Genomic DNA, 15,468 nt, shown 5'->3' on the forward strand with positions numbered 1-15,468 from the left:
GTATTTGTAGAAACTTACCTTGTAAGCATCGTGTTTATCTATGATGCCATCGAAGCAGGTATACAAATCGTTCAGCAGTGTAACCACCTGAAATACAAAAAAAAAACGCGACAGTACATAATAAACAAATCTATCGATTTCTTGACCAATCAATAACACACTGGAGAGTACACCCGATGCGCCCGAGGTCGCACGGTCGAATCTCGGCTGCGGAGGCTGCTTTTCGATGGAGGCAAGATGCAAAGACGCCCACGTTCTGTGCATTGCCTTTCGTGCACAGGTGCGGTCTAAATAACACGGAGCACGCGTAGGCGTTTCAGCTTTTCTCAGTCATTCCCTGCAGAAAATACGAAGGCTTCTTGGGATTGCACACGAGTGCGCCAGCGGCATTTACCAGCGAAAATATTCACTCTTGAACCATAGTCCCAAGCTGTACTCGTCATGGGACTTTGTACTCATATCGCCAATGAGGAGTCACTCTTCCAGACCGATGTTGCTTTGCATTCGCTACTGAAGACACAGGCTAGTCTTCTTTCTTTCGTCCTCTTTCTGTTTTAGCACTAAAATGAAAGGAAGTCGCAGAAAAGTTGTGTTTTGGCCTTTGACATGCATCTAGCTTGGAAATGGGGATTTAAAAATGGCAGCATCCTTGCATGATACCGATGGAGGCCACGTCCCTTGGAGACAAACTGTTTCTTGCAGCATTTTGGACAGTGGTAAGAATACTAATGTTTTTTCGTGAGTGAGTCTGACATAGCTGTTGATACCAAAACAGACTCCGGCTACGATGACGTACTAGGTATACGTGTTCGAGCGTGGCAACCTTGTCTGAGTTAATTCGGAGAAGCGTGTAGGCACCTGATATTTTGGTATGGTATGTCTGTTCAGATACATCCACTTCGGGCTAACACACAAGCTACAGAATAAAGCATATTCCTTCGATCAATCAATCAATCAATCAATCAATCAATCAATCAATCAATCAATCAATCAATCAATCAATCAATCAATCAATCAATCAATCAATCAATCAATCAATCAATCAATCAATCAATCAATCAATCAATCAATCAATCAATCAATCAATCAATCAATCAATCAATCAATCAATCGCAATTATTCAGAAACACGACAAACCGTCCCAAGGCTAAACATTGCAGCTGGCGAAATGATGAGGCCAGGGACGCATGCGTTTGCATTTTATTTCAGCGACGTTACGACGAAAATTATGCACGTAGCAACACTTGAAAACGAAGGAGAAGGTGACGAAACTGCAAAGAGAGTAATTGCAGTGGAGTAAAGAAAAGGTTTGCAATTAGCAGCCTCAGGAAAAAAATGATCACGATATTGTACTTTTTCAGTACTGAGGCAGGTTGCTTTTTACACATCACATTTCGTAAGTAGCAATTAAAAAAAAAATGTTGGAGAAGCCAAGGTTATGAGCTTCTGAAATGCACTTTGCAAAAGAACAAAAGCACGGCAATTCCCATCTGATCAATTTACTAGGCCACGCGGAGAAGCTCATTCAGGTTCTCCATCACTGTCATCGGGGCTTAAGCGCAGCAGTTCCCCGTAACGCTATACACTCGCTCAGAAACCGCTCTTTCATCCTGCTGACAGGCTCGCACGCCACTGGTTGGCACAGAGTGGCTGTTGGATCCCGGATGACAGCAATTGCACTGTTCTTCAATCGCTACGAAGCACCGTCTCTGCGCAGAGGCAGTTTTTCGCAAGTGTGTTCTACACTTGTATTGCGAAGTCGGCCATAGTACATTTCGCGCCGAAAGTCCCGCCACTCTTCATTAAAAGCCCTTTTCCAGTATACCATCGTGTGGTAACATAATGAAATAAGGTTGTTCATAGCTCATTCAGGCTGTGAATTGAGCATGTTTCAATAACAATATGTCTACTGCCTTCTTTGCATTTTTATCTCCAACAGCAGAAGCGGTAGAGCCTTTCTATGACGCGCCATGCTGAAAGCATGCTCCATAGTCAGCTGAAGCGGCGCAATATTGGGAAGCTTTAGGATTTTCGTACCACATTGATTTGGATCAAGACTGAAGAATGAACCTTTCACGTCCACTTTTTCCGCCTACTATTTGCTTGTAATTTTTATGAGGCTATATTATGTTCTTCCTTTTAATATTGTCACAGAAGCAGGTAGACAGGTTTGTATTTGCCACAACGTCCAAGCGCCAGCGGAAACGTCCCGGCCGGCTAACCGACTAGCGAGCGAGCTCACGGGCGAAGAAGAGCGCGCGCCAGCCTCCTGAGCGCGACTACTAGGCGGCGCCAGTAATGCGTTGCGGCATTGCCCCTCCCGGTGAAAAAAGCATCGTCCCGATGCTGCGTGGCGAGGTCAAGCAGAACCGTAGGCTTGACCTAGCGGGCGTGGAAGGGCTTCATCCTGGCAACGTGTACGACTTCCGATTGTGTTTGTCGTCGGGACGTACGAACAGTTCCTTGCGGAATCACTTCGTAGGTGACGTCGCTGAGTTTGCGCAGCACTTCGTACGGGCCGAAGTAGCGGCGCAGAAGCTTCTCGGAGCGACCCCGCTGGCGAACAGGAACCCACACCCAGACTTTATCGCCAGGGTTGTAAATTACCTCCCTGTGACGAAGGTTATAGCGTTGAGCGTCTTTAACCTGCTGCGTCCGGAGTCTCGTTCGAGCAAGCTGACGGGCGGCCTCAGCGTGCTGGACGAATTGGTCAGCGCCGGCAACTGATGGAAGGGCGACATCGGGCAGTAACATTGCATCCAGCATGGTAACGGCTTCGCGACCGTACACCAAACGAAACGTGGTGAAGCGGGTCGTTTCCTGGACTGCGGTATTATACGCAAATGTTGCATACGGTAGTACCTGGTCCCAGTTCTTATGGTCTTCGTCGACGTACATTGAAAGCATATCGGCGATGGTCTTATTCAGTCGCTCAGTAAGGCCATTCGTCTGAGGATGGTAAGCTGTTGTTCTGCGATGACAAGTGCCACTGAGCCGCATAACTTCCTGGGTAAGAGCTGAAGTAAATGCAGTGCCTCTGTCAGTTAAAACGACCGCAGGGGCACCATGACGGAGGACTAGGTTAAAGATGAAAAAGTTCGCAATATCAGTAGAAGTGCCGCTGGGAAGAGCTTTGGTTTCACAATAACGGGTGAGGTAATCAGTGGCGACGATAATGTAGCGGTTGCCCAAAGATGACGTAGGAAACGGCCCGAGCAAGTCCATACCGACTTGGTGAAAGGGTACTCGAGGAGGACCAATAGGCTGCAGCAGACCGGCCGGCTTGACAGGCGGCGTCTTCCGACGTTGGCAATCACGGCACGTCTTAACATAGCGCTGGACAATAGCAGCAAGCTTGGGCCAGTAGTATTTTTGTCGTACGCGAGCCAAGGTCCGTGAGAAACCGAGATGGCCGGCAGAAAGCTCGTCGTGGCATGCCTGCAAAACGTCGGGACGCAGCGGCGTTGGGACCACCAGCAGGTACTGAGTGTCTGTGGAAGCGTAGTTTTTCTTGTAAAGGACGCCGTCCCGCAAGCAGAACGACGACAGGCCACGCGTAAAAAGGCGAGGTGGCGATGAGGCGGCTCCCTCGAGGTAATCGATGAGGGGCCGTAGTTCGGTGTCATCTCGCTGTTGTTGAGCGAGATCAGGCGTCGTGAGAGCGCCGAGAAAAACGGAGTCATCTGTTTCAGGTGAAGAACACGGGATAGGGGCTCGGGATAGACAGTCAGCGTCACTGTGTTTCTTGCCGGACTTGTACACAATAGTGACGTCGAACTCCTGCAAGCGGAGACTCCAGCGGGCTAAGCGGCCAGAAGGATCTTTAAGGTTGGCTAGCCAGCAGAGAGAGTGGTGATCACTGACCACTCTAAACGGCCGACCATACAAATACGGCCGAAATTTTGTCACCGCCCAGACAATTGCAAGGCACTCCTTTTCGGTAGTAGAATAATTCGCTTCGGCACGAGAGAGGGTGCGACTGGCGTAAGCAATGACCCGCTCAGCGCCATCTTGCCACTGAACGAGAACTGCTCCGAGGCCAACGTTACTGGCGTCGGTATGCAATGCTGTATCCGCCTCCTCGTCGAAGTGGCCAAGTATGGGCGTTGTTTGGAGGCGTGTGCGAAGCTCCTCGAAAGCCCTTTGCTGCTCGTCGGCCCAGATGAAAGGTTGGTCGTCCTTTGTTAGACGAGTCAGTGGTTCGGCTATCCGGGAGAAGTCATGGACAAAGCGTCTGTAATAGGCACAGAGGCCCAAAAACCGTCGAACAGAACTTTTATCAGTAGGAGTCGGGAAAGCAGCTACGGCAGCCGTCTTCTCTGGATCAGGGCTAATACCCTCAGCGCTGACGACATGGCCCAGAAACTTCAGCTGTTGGAATGCAAAGTGGCATTTTTCCGGTTTTAGTGAGAGGCCGGCCGCGCGGATGGCATTTAGGACGGCCGTCAAGCGCTTGAGATGCTCGTCGTAAGTCGCAGAGAAAATGACGACGTCGTCAAGGTAGACGAGGCACGTCTGCCATTTGAGGCCGGCTAGGACAGTGTCCATCATTCTTTGGAAGGTCGCGGGGGCGGAGCACAAACCAAAGGGAAGCACCTTAAATTCGTAGAGGCCGTCAGGAGTAATGAACGCCGTCTTTTCACGATCACGTTCATCGACTTTGATCTGCCAATAGCCACTGCGTAGGTCGAGCGATGAAAAGTATCGGGCATGGCGGAGTCGGTCGAACGAGTCGTCGATTCGAGGCAGTGGGTAGACGTCTTTTTTTGTAATTTTGTTGAGCCTCCTGTAGTCGACGCAGAATCTGAGTGTTCCATCCTTTTTAGCGACCAGCACAACAGGTGAGGCCCATGGGCTTGTGGACGGTTGGATCACATCATCGCGAAGCATTTCATCAACTTGCGCCCGAATAGCCTCGCGTTCCTTAGTCGACACTCGGTAGGGGTGTTGGCGAATAGGGCGTTCGGTGGGGTCAACTATAATGCGATGCTTTGCTACTGACGTCTGTCCCACCTTGGACGTGACAGCAAAGCAGTCATGGTAAGAGTCAAGAATTGCTTGAAGGCGGCGTTTCCGGTCAAAAGGCAAAGCAGGATTCACGTCAGTTCGAACGGTATGGGCAGTGCTCTCGGGAGGGTTCTTGTTGAGCAACGATAGGGCGCAGTGGGCTGATGGCTCGCCGACTTCATCAAAGTAGGCGATGGCTGCCCCTTGCGGTAAATGGCGGTATTCGGCGCTAAAGTTCGTTAAAAGCAGTTCAGTTCGGTTATTACTCAAGGAAAAGACCCCACGAGCGACGCAGACTTGTAGGCTCAACAATAAATTCACATTAATTTCCGCGAGGCCTTGAAGGGCGGGAGGGTTGTCGCAGTGCACTGTAACAAACATGCTGGTGCGTGGAGGTAGTGTGACATGGTCATCGCATACCCGGAAAACTGGTCTGTCTGCTGTGTAGTCGTCGGAAACTGCGCGCTGGGTCGAAAAAGTCACCATGAGGTCACGGAGGTCGATGATTGCGCCGTTTTCTCGAAGAAAATCAAGACCGAGGATCAGGTCCTTGGAGCACTCCGCCAGCACAGCAAAGCAACAAGAGAAAGTTACGTGGCGAATCTCGACTCGGGCAGAGCACACTCCTAGCGGCGTCAGCACATGCCCTCCGGCTGTCCTTATCGGCGCGCCGTGCCAAGGAGTCAGGACTTTGCGTAGGATTGTAGCAAGGCCACGACTCATAACGCAAAAATCAGCGCCCGTATCTACAAGGGCAGTCGTATGGTGGTTGTCAACGGCGATCGGTATCTCAGCGGAAAGAAGCTCACCGTCGACGAAGTGCGCCGTATCACGGATCGTCGGACTGACGGGTCGTTCAGTGCGTCAAAGTGCGGCGTCGAAGGTAAGCTTCTGTGATCGTCGGGAGGTCGTCGGACTCGTTGGTCGTTCGGTGCGTCGATTGGGGGCGTCGGAGGAAAACTGCGGCGATCGTCGGAAAGTGGTCGGACTGCTGGTCGGTGTGGGGGGTCGGAGGTCGGAATGTTTGATCGAATCGGCGAATGGAGGATCTTGGTCGTAGTGCTCATCGACGGCGGCTCTACCTCCGAGAGTCGCCGTCCTCAGTTTTCCCGGCGCGGACTTGGGGACTGCCTGAAGGAAGTACGCCGGTTGGGGGAAAACTGTCGCGGCGATGGCGACCTGGACTGGCGTAGCGGTGGGGACGCAGGTGGGACGTTGGCGCTGAGGTACTGGTCGATGTCCCGAGGTCGTTCACCATAGCGCGGCCGAGGGGCATCCGGTGAGAATCCGCGCAAGCCCATCTGACGGTATGGACAGTGGCGCAGTACGTGTCCGGCTTCGCCGCAGTGGAAGCACAGCGGTAGATTGTTCGGCGTACGCCACACGTGTGCTTTGCGAACGGGCGGTCGAGTGTCGGGCGCATCAGCCGGAGCTGGATGTCGGGGTGCAGGACGGACGAGAGGAGCGGGCCTGTAGGGTGCCGGCGGTGCTGGCGCAGGGGTACGCAACGCGTCGCTGTAGGACATGACGCGCGGCGCAGGCGGCTGGGTGGATGGCATTGATGGCACTGCTTGCCGGAGCTCTTCACGTATAACATCCGAGATGCCGCCAACACGCGGGTGTTGCTCGAGAAAGGGCATCTTTTGCAGTTCTTCACGTACGATGCTTCGGACAAGCTCGCGAAGGGCGCCACTCTCGTTGCCGTTCATCGGCAAGCGGAAGTCCACAGCAGTGATGTTCGCAGAACGATCAAATTGCACAAATCGCTGTTGTAGGGCACGCTCCATACTTGTCGCCTCCTTCTTAAAATCAGCCACAGTACATGGAGGGTCACGTACAAGGCCGACAAAGATCTGTTCTTTAACGCCACGCATAAGATGGCGCACCTTCTTTGCCTCCGACATGGACGGATCCGCGCGGTTGAAAAGCCGAGTCATTTCTTCTACAAACATGGCGACGCTCTCATTGGGCCGCTGCGCTCGGGACTGTAGAGCCAGTTCAGCCATCTCTTTTCTTGCGTCGTTGCCGAATGTGCTGAGCAGCTTGTGCCGGCAATCTTGCCAGGTGGTGATGGTAGCCTCGTAGTTTTCGAACCACATCTTGGCGGCGTCTTCAAGGGAAAAATAAATGTTCCGCAACTTTCGCTCCTCGTCCCACGCATTAAACGCAGCGACCCGGTCGTAGTTGGTCAACCAGTCCTCAACATCCTCAAATTTGTCGCCATGGAACGGCGTGGGCATACGCGGAGCATGGAAGAACAGCGGCTGGGCACTTACTGGAAGGTGAACGGGCTGGCTTGCCTCTGTAGTCGTCATGGTTCGCGGTAAGGAAAGAAGGGGACCACACTCGGGAGCTAAGCCTCTCAAGCGGCGGCTGGCCTTGTGCACAGGTGTGTCCACGGCGTGTAGCTGGGCTTCGGAGGCACCCAAAAGCTCTTCGGACATGGGATGTACCCAGCAAGCTCCACCAAAATGTCACAGAAGCAGGTAGGCAGGTTTGTATTTGCCACAACGTCCAAGCGCCAGCGGAAACGTCCCGGCCGGCTAACCGACTAGCGAGCGAGCTCACGGGCGAAGAAGAGCGCGCGCCAGCCTCCTGAGCGCGACTACTAGGCGGCGCCAGTAATGCGTTGCGGCAATATGTAATCCATTTATTGTCTATTTATTAGAAAGTCTTCTGCTACACCACTTCGCCCCTGAAGTGACCTTTTTTGCGTCGTTGTGGCGTTTTACAGGGTCCATCTTGTTGCTTGGTCGCTTGCTTTCGCACAGTGTTCCTCTTCGTTACATAGCAGAATGACGAAAGTTGAGCTTAACGGACAAGGGGATTAACTTGACTGAGTTTGTTAGTTGTTAGTTTTTGCTTCTTAAAATACAAAAAAGTAATAGCCTCTCGCGCTCTCTTATCGGTAAGCCGTACTAATCTCGCTTAAAAAATAGCTGAGGTTTAGCTCTGGTTAAACCGGTCGAGTTGCGTAAGCAAGCAGCAACTGTTTTGCCCGAGGCGAACGCGCGTATTTATTCCCCGTTTCCCTCCCGCTTCTTCTCTCCTCTCTCCACATTCCGATACATGCTTCGAGAGCGCGCGACTAGGCGCGCGGCAGTGGCGGCGGCGCAGCGTCGGTCCTGCCGCCTGGTGGAGCGCGGCTGAAACGGTTGCTATGGCAACGGCGCTCCATCTGTTTGATCTCGGCCACCGCCGGGAGCTACGCGACGGCTCGAAACCTGGCGCAGTATTGCCTACGCAATAAAAAATGATTTACGTAACCCACGTGCGGCTTCAATTTATTGCTTTGTTGCAGATGTACTACAACAGCATAAAGCCGTGCTAGCCCTCGTGGATGAGTGCTCACCTGCATCGGGCTGCTGTCAGCGGAGAGGGATGTGAACCCGACGATGTCGCTGAAGAAGATTGTGACAGACTCGAATGCTTCTGGCTGCACGTGTGAGCCCTTCTTGAGTTCATCTGCAACGTACCTGTGCAAAAGATGAGAGACGAGACAGCTTGAAAACGAAAGTTGTGAAGTAAGAAAAAAATGAATGAATGAAGTAATGAATCAATGAAAGAATTAATGAAAGGAAGAAAGAAAAGGAAGGAAGGAAGAAAAGGAAGGAAGGAAGAAGGGAAAGAAGGAACGAAGGAAGGAAGGGAGGAAGCAATAAAGAAGGAAGGAAGGGAAACGAAGGGCACAAAAAGAGGAAGATTTAGGAGCGGAGAAAGAAGGATCTAACGAAAAAAGAAACCATAGAGAGGGATGGCGGAAGGAAGGGACAGATGGACAGAAGAGACTCTGACATGGAAGGGAAGAAACCCAGGCGGAGTCTCTTTTTGCCTGCAATGCTTCGCATTTGGAAGTCAACTTCGGAGCAACTCTTGGGCTCAGGGATAAAGCTAAAGCAGCAGCAAGTCAACAAAATGAGGGAAATTTTTTACTTGCGACATATGCAAGCAGACGAATGCAATGAAGCTGAGAGGACTGAGCCGATTTAGTTTGTTGCTCTTTTTCATGTACAATTTTTTTAATCCTTCTTAAGTCATGAAAAAAAAAAATAAAAACGAGAGAGCATTCACTTTCCACGCCGACCATTGCACGCCGACTAACGCTAAAAACTACGATCGCCAGTGGAGGCGATCGCATAGCCTCGCTCATTAATCATCCCGAAAATGATGTTAATAAGAAGATAACTCTATACGTGCCTAAGTTCTCTGCACTGCGTTAACCAAGTTCAGCGCTTACTTAGGCAGCAGCTGGTAGAGCAGTCCATCCGTACGCTTTTTCTCTTCCAGCAGAGACTGCGTCTTCTCTTCGACCAGTGACTCCAAGTTGTTGGCGTACTGCTCCATCCTCTGGAGCAGATTGTCGAAGAAATTCTTGCTCGAGAGACCCCTGCAAACAAGGAGGTGCAGCAAAGTTGTCCAGAGCGGATCGATGGTGCAGCTCTTCGATTATGGTTTCGCAGAGTTTCCTTCAAGAAGAATACGAAAGTTCTTGAACGCATTGTTTGGACACATAACACAATAAGCAGAAAAGGTAACCTTTATGTGCATTCAGAAAATTTTAGGAACCGAAATTTTATCGTTTTTTTCCCCCCCACTTGCTGGTTTCTTCAAACTGCTGCAGGGGAAAAGTGCAGAACTGGGTATTTTTGGTTCTCGTTAAGATTTATTTTGGTCACGGCATGAAGGATAACTGAAGAAGCGTCATACCCAACTAGCATTTTTGAACAGGAAAGAGTTTATGAGAGCAATTTTTTTATATAGTAAGATTTCACTATAGGTTTAGGTTTATAGCGGTTTAACGTCCCAAAGTAACTCAGGCTATGAGGGATGCCGTAGTGAAGAGCTCCTGAAATTTCGACCACCTGGGGTTCTTTAACGTGCACTGACATCGCACAGTACACGGGCCTCTAGAATTTTGCCTCCATCGAAATTCAGCCGCCGCAGCCGGGATCGAACCCGCGTCTTTCGGGTCAGCAGCCGAGCGCCGTAACCACTGAGCCATCGCGGCGGGGCAAGATTTCACTATAACAGGCAATATATTCACATAGATCCCTCGGCAAGCTTGCATTTTTTTTATATCAGTGGTTTTGCTGTCGTCAAAAGCGTTCCCCATTGGTTTTTTTATGGCAGTCTCAACTGCTCGATGTCAGCGATGGAAAAACTTAAAAAAAATATATATGTTGCTGCGCATCAGAAGCCTAGACCATTGCCTTCAATACTTCCATAACAGTACCTTACAATTTTCTAATATTCAAAATTTTTTGTCTACGAATGTTGGACGCAGTGTTCCCAAGGATGCGACTGTCATGAAACGAAGAAAAGGGGCAAGATTTGTCTATCACAAAGACAATTAATTAGAAATACGACCATTCTGAGCCAGTGTTATATATACAAACTGGCGTAGCGTGCGCGTTATATAACACCAAGCAAACCCCGCCCTGGATGCGGTAATTCAATCCTATTTGCTTCAAACTTAGCAAGGGGAAAGCTGGAAGCCTCGCACGGAACGCCGCATCCTGGCTCATCAATTATAATCGGTTTCTCGGCGCGATCGTGCCCAGTTTGAGCCGCGAGAAGCTTAATTTTGATCGAGAGCGAACTTGATCATCGCATATCATGACATCCAATGCCTGCTGTAAAAGCAATATGCAGGATAAAATTATGCTTCTGTTACTTGTCGAAAAATGCGGAATTCTCATGAGCACAGAATGCCGTAACCTTTGCAAACGACTCACCCCGAATTTCGAGTTTTTCGGGACCCTCATGGCGCCTTTACTAGGGAGTCATTCGCCATTAGAGTCGTCGTTTAAGCTGTGCCTAGAGCTGACCACTCTCGTGCTCTAATTTTAGCCGAATGTTGTCAATCTTGCTGCTTGGTTGTACATACTTGACTAAAGGAGACAATTATGTCAGAGGCCGTCTTTGTAATGAAATTTTTTGAAATTTTTTTTCACGGCAGTTGTACTTGCTTACAGACTCCTTATTCTGACTGCCTTGCAACGAGAAAAGATGTGACTATAGATGATGCAAGCAGAAGCGCATAGTAGCCATATCCGGCAGCGCTGCAAGTGGTTGGGCGAGGCATACTGGGTAAGAAAACTTTTTAAGAAACTTGTATGAATGGCTAGATCAGCAGTCTTCACGATTAAATTTGCAGATAGTTTCGTGAGGTTATTATGAGGTGCAAGAATGAGTTCGTTCAGGCGTTTTCACGTTAGGCGGTTGTCAACCATTTTGGGATGTTATGAGCATAATTTTATTGGTTACAATAAGACCTCGTGGTGTTCTTCTGCCTTTGTTTGCGGAACTCAGGAATGCTGCCTGGACACCCTTATTTATTCACTAATTTTGTTATCAGGCCATATTTTCCTGCTTCAGTACGGGAGGTGCAGGTACCTTGTCATGAAGCCTTTCAGGATGGTCGTAATTTCTCTGAAAACATTGCCGAACGCGGTCGTTCGAGCTAGTGAACCGCTGGAGTGGGAATGTTTTTCAGTGCTGTTAGAAACGCTTTCAGAGTAGGGACAGTCTATGCTCTTTATTCACTTCGTCTCATTTCATCAGAGGCTCATTAATTATTGCTTTGTGATACAAAGTGAAAACGAGGAAGAAGGCGAGAGAGAGAGAGAGAGAGAGAGAGAGAGAGAGAGAGAGAGAGAGATTGGTTGGTTGGTTTTGTGGGGTTTAACGTCCCAAAGCGACTAAGGCTATGAGAGACGCCGTAGTGAAGGGCTCCGGAAATTTCGACCACCTGGGGTTCTTTAACGTGCACTGACATCGCACAGCACACGGGCCTCTAGAATTTCTCCTCCAAAGAAATTCTAGCCGCCGCGGCCGGGATCGAACCCGCGTCTTTTGAGAGAGAGAGAGAGAGAGAGAGAGAGAGAGAGAGAGAGAGAGAGAGAGAGACGTTTAATGAATTAAAATGGCAGGGTTAGCCATCATTCCAGGAGCCCATTGGCTTTTGCAGCTGCTCTTGCCCGGTTCACCAGCGAAAGCTGCTCTCCTGAATGTGAGCTGGGCAGCGTCGTCTCCCAGATCAATACATATCCTCAACATATACTGCCCTCCGCGTAAGCCGCGCGTAACTTTCAATGAAATCTTCCTTCGCGCGATAAAATTGGCAGCCAAAGAGCCTCTAGTGATCGTTGGAGACTTCAATGCTCCCAGCCTTCATTGGGGCTACCACTTCGAACAGGCAAGAGGACGTAAGCTGGCGGAGCTCATCTCCACCCTCAGCCTCACGTTGCTCACGGACCCGGCGTATCCCACTCGAGTGGGGAATTCGGTAACCCGCGACACGTGTCCAGACCTTTCTCTCGTTAAAAATGCTAGAGCGGCTGCATGGGAGAACTTGGGAGATTCTCTAGGCAGCGATCACCTCCTTCTCCGGATTACACTCGAGGCAAAGGCAGCGCGCAAAAAATGGGGCCAGGCCAAGCTGACCGATTGGCACAAATTCCGGAATCACACTATCCCTCCCGTACTATTTTCCGGCGGCTACGCGGAATGGGCTAACCACATATACAACATTCAGAAACAACACGTCACAACACTACAAACCACCGAAGAGATCCCCGCAGTGGACACCCACCTCCTGCATTTGTGGGAGGCGCGCCGGAGCTTAACTAAACGGTGGAAAAAGCAGAAAACTAATCGCAAATTACGCGACCGCATAGCCAAACTCACAGAGCAGGCTGCAGCGTATGCTGCCGAGCTCTCAGATTCAAATTGGATAGCACGCTGCGACGCCGCAGCTCATCAGATGAGCTCGAAGGGGACGTGGCGTCTCTTTCGCAGTCTAATCGACCCCTCCCAAACGAGAGGGGAGACGCAAAAGCAGCTCCGGCGGGCTCTGAAAGGGTATCAAGGTACGACGGCGCAACTTGCGGACACTCTGTGCGACAGATATCTCTGTCGTATGGAGGACCCGCCTGGACCACAGTACATGTACTCTGGTAGGCCTAATGAAACACTCGATGCCCCTTTTGAGTTGCACGACCTTAAGGCGGCCTTAGCAAAAATGCGCCGGGGTACGGCTCCGGGACGGGACCACATAACAGTGAACCTGTTGGCGAACCTACCGGACTCAGCCTACCTTCATTTATTAGAATACATCAACCAGATCTGGGACGGGCGTCCACTCCCTCCCGAGTGGAAAACGTCACTTGTGACGTTTATTCCTAAAACAGGTAAGGCCGTGAATACGGACAACCTGAGGCCCATATCACTGACCTCATGTGCGGGCAAGCTTATGGAGACGATGGTACGGGATCGCCTCTCTCCATACCTGGAGAGTAAGGGCTTCTTTGCAGTCACCATGTTCGGGTTTCGCCCTCACATGTCTGCACAGGATGTCCTTCTCCAGCTGCACAGGGATGTAATACGACCCACAACTATGCAACACAATGACAAAGCCATCCTCGCCCTTGATCTGAAAGGGGCTTTCGACAATGTGAAACACGGAAGCATCCTGGCCAACTTGAGTTCTACCGATTGTGGGGCTAGGACCTACGCGTATGTAAGAGATTTCTTGTCTAATCGCCAGGCCTTTCTTCGGATTGAGGGCGAGGAATACGGCCCTTACATGATGGGAACACGGGGTACCCCTCAGGGAGCAGTGTTATCACCGCTCCTGTTCAACATTGCTATGATGCGCCTCCCAAGCCAATTGGCCCGTGTGGAAGGCATTCAACACGCGTTATATGCAGATGATATTACAATTTGGACCACTCAGGGGAGCCTTGGGGACATGGAGGACCGCCTTCAGCAGGCTGCTTCCATAGTCGATGCGTATGCTAATGACTGTGGGCTCCAATGTGCTCCAGCGAAATCAGAGCTTCTGCATGTCAGAGCGAACCCAAAGGATAGGACAGCAATACACATCTCTCTGTCAGGAGGTCCTATTAGAGAGGTGGAGGAGCTCCGTATTCTGGGCCTTTTCATTCACCAGAGACTCAGACCGGACTCCACTATTGCGAAACTCAAGAGAGTAGGCGAACAGGTAGGGCGCATGATCCGCCGCGTTTCCAACAAGCGGGGTGGTCTGCGGGGCAGGGACGCGCTTCGGCTCGTCTATGCCTTCGTGACTAGCCGGATCCTCTACGCCGTGCCATATCTCCGCACTACTAAGCAAGACGAGGCGCGAATAGACGCCATCATCCGCAAGGCAACTAAGCGAGCCCTGGATCTCCCGGTGACTACCTCTAATGCCAAACTCAAGGCATTGGGGGTGCTAAACTCCTACCAGGAGCTGCGGGAGGCCCACCTCGTGAACCAATACACGCGGCTCACGCAGACGGCTCCTGGGCGCCGCCTACTAAACCGCTTACACATCCAACACGACTGCACTCCAGAGGAGGCGGAGCGTATCCCAGTACTATGGCGCCATATGCTCTGGGTCTCCCCGCTCCCCCGTAACATGGACACCGACATGCATGAAAACAGACGACAAGCGCGGGCTCGGGCTCTTGAGAGACAACACGGCTCCCGACCCGGTGTATATTATGTAGACGTAGCAGGGCCATCGCCCACGGGATTTTACTCGGCCGCTGTCGTTCACCAGGAAATGCACGTTGATGGACTCTCCTTTCGAGCCCCGAATTCAATGCGGGCCGAGGAAGTAGCGATAGCGCTTGCTGCCGCCCACGCCAATTCGCGAATAATCATCACGGACTCCCGAAAAGCATGTGAACATTACTTGGCAGGGGAGATCTCCCCCTTAGCTGCTTGTATTCTACGACGGACTGCCACTGATCCAACACCCAAACGAATCATTTGGGCTCCTGGCCACCAGGGCTTACGAGGTAATGAGGCCGCTGACGCGGCTGCCCGAGCGCTTACTCACCGGGCTCCTCATCCCAGCTCTTCTGGCTCGGAGACTAACCAGCCGCTGCTGCGATTCAGGGAAATATTAACACATTATAGCGACAACCACCGCCTTTTCCCGGCCCCTGCAAAAGGGCTGAGTAAGACGGAGGAGCGAACTTTAAGGCGCCTGCAGACAGGTACTCTACTCTGTCCTGCAATAATAAAACATTACGATCCTAACACGGATGGGCGATGCCCACACTGTGGGGAGACCTGTGATATCTTCCACATGGTGTGGGCATGTACTCAAAATCCCCACCTCCCCCCCTCCCCTACCCCTTCCAGAGAGGCATGGGAGACTGCCCTCCTCAACTGCTCTTCGCTTGAGTCCCAAAGGGCTCTGGTGAAACGGGCGAGAGACGGGGCCTCGTCGTGCGGTGTCCCAGACTAGGGACGCCGACCATGTAGCGGGGCCACTCTGTGGCTCCCAAACTCTTTTTTACAATATAAAAGTTTTCACCACCACCATCCCAGTCCTCAGTTGCCTGGTTATTGATTCTTTGTAAAGCTGGATTTCTCTGGCATTAACGTATATCATATGGTATAAGTCAGCCGCTTTACCGCTGAAGGCGCAATGCGGATCATAAGAAA

At 51.0% G+C, this 15,468-nt stretch overlaps 1 protein-coding gene across 1 annotated transcript in view; it reads right to left on the bottom strand.

Annotated features, from left to right (window-relative positions):
* Nucleotides 1-15,468, bottom strand: part of LOC149339646 (atrial natriuretic peptide receptor 1-like) — a 98,831-nt gene that overhangs the window by 13,193 nt on the left and 70,170 nt on the right. The window contains exons 18-20 of the mRNA XM_089550961.1: nt 9,245-9,394; nt 8,360-8,483; nt 19-87 (exon numbers count right to left, since the gene is read on the bottom strand). Coding sequence (XP_089407087.1) covers nt 19-87; nt 8,360-8,483; nt 9,245-9,394 — 343 coding nt within the window. The remainder of the gene's footprint in view (nt 1-18; nt 88-8,359; nt 8,484-9,244; nt 9,395-15,468) is intronic.

The sequence above is a fragment of the Amblyomma mixtum genome, chromosome 6 (assembly GCF_055824585.1).
Source record: "Amblyomma mixtum isolate Tamu chromosome 6, ASM5582458v1, whole genome shotgun sequence".
Taxonomy (NCBI): domain Eukaryota; kingdom Metazoa; phylum Arthropoda; class Arachnida; order Ixodida; family Ixodidae; genus Amblyomma; species Amblyomma mixtum.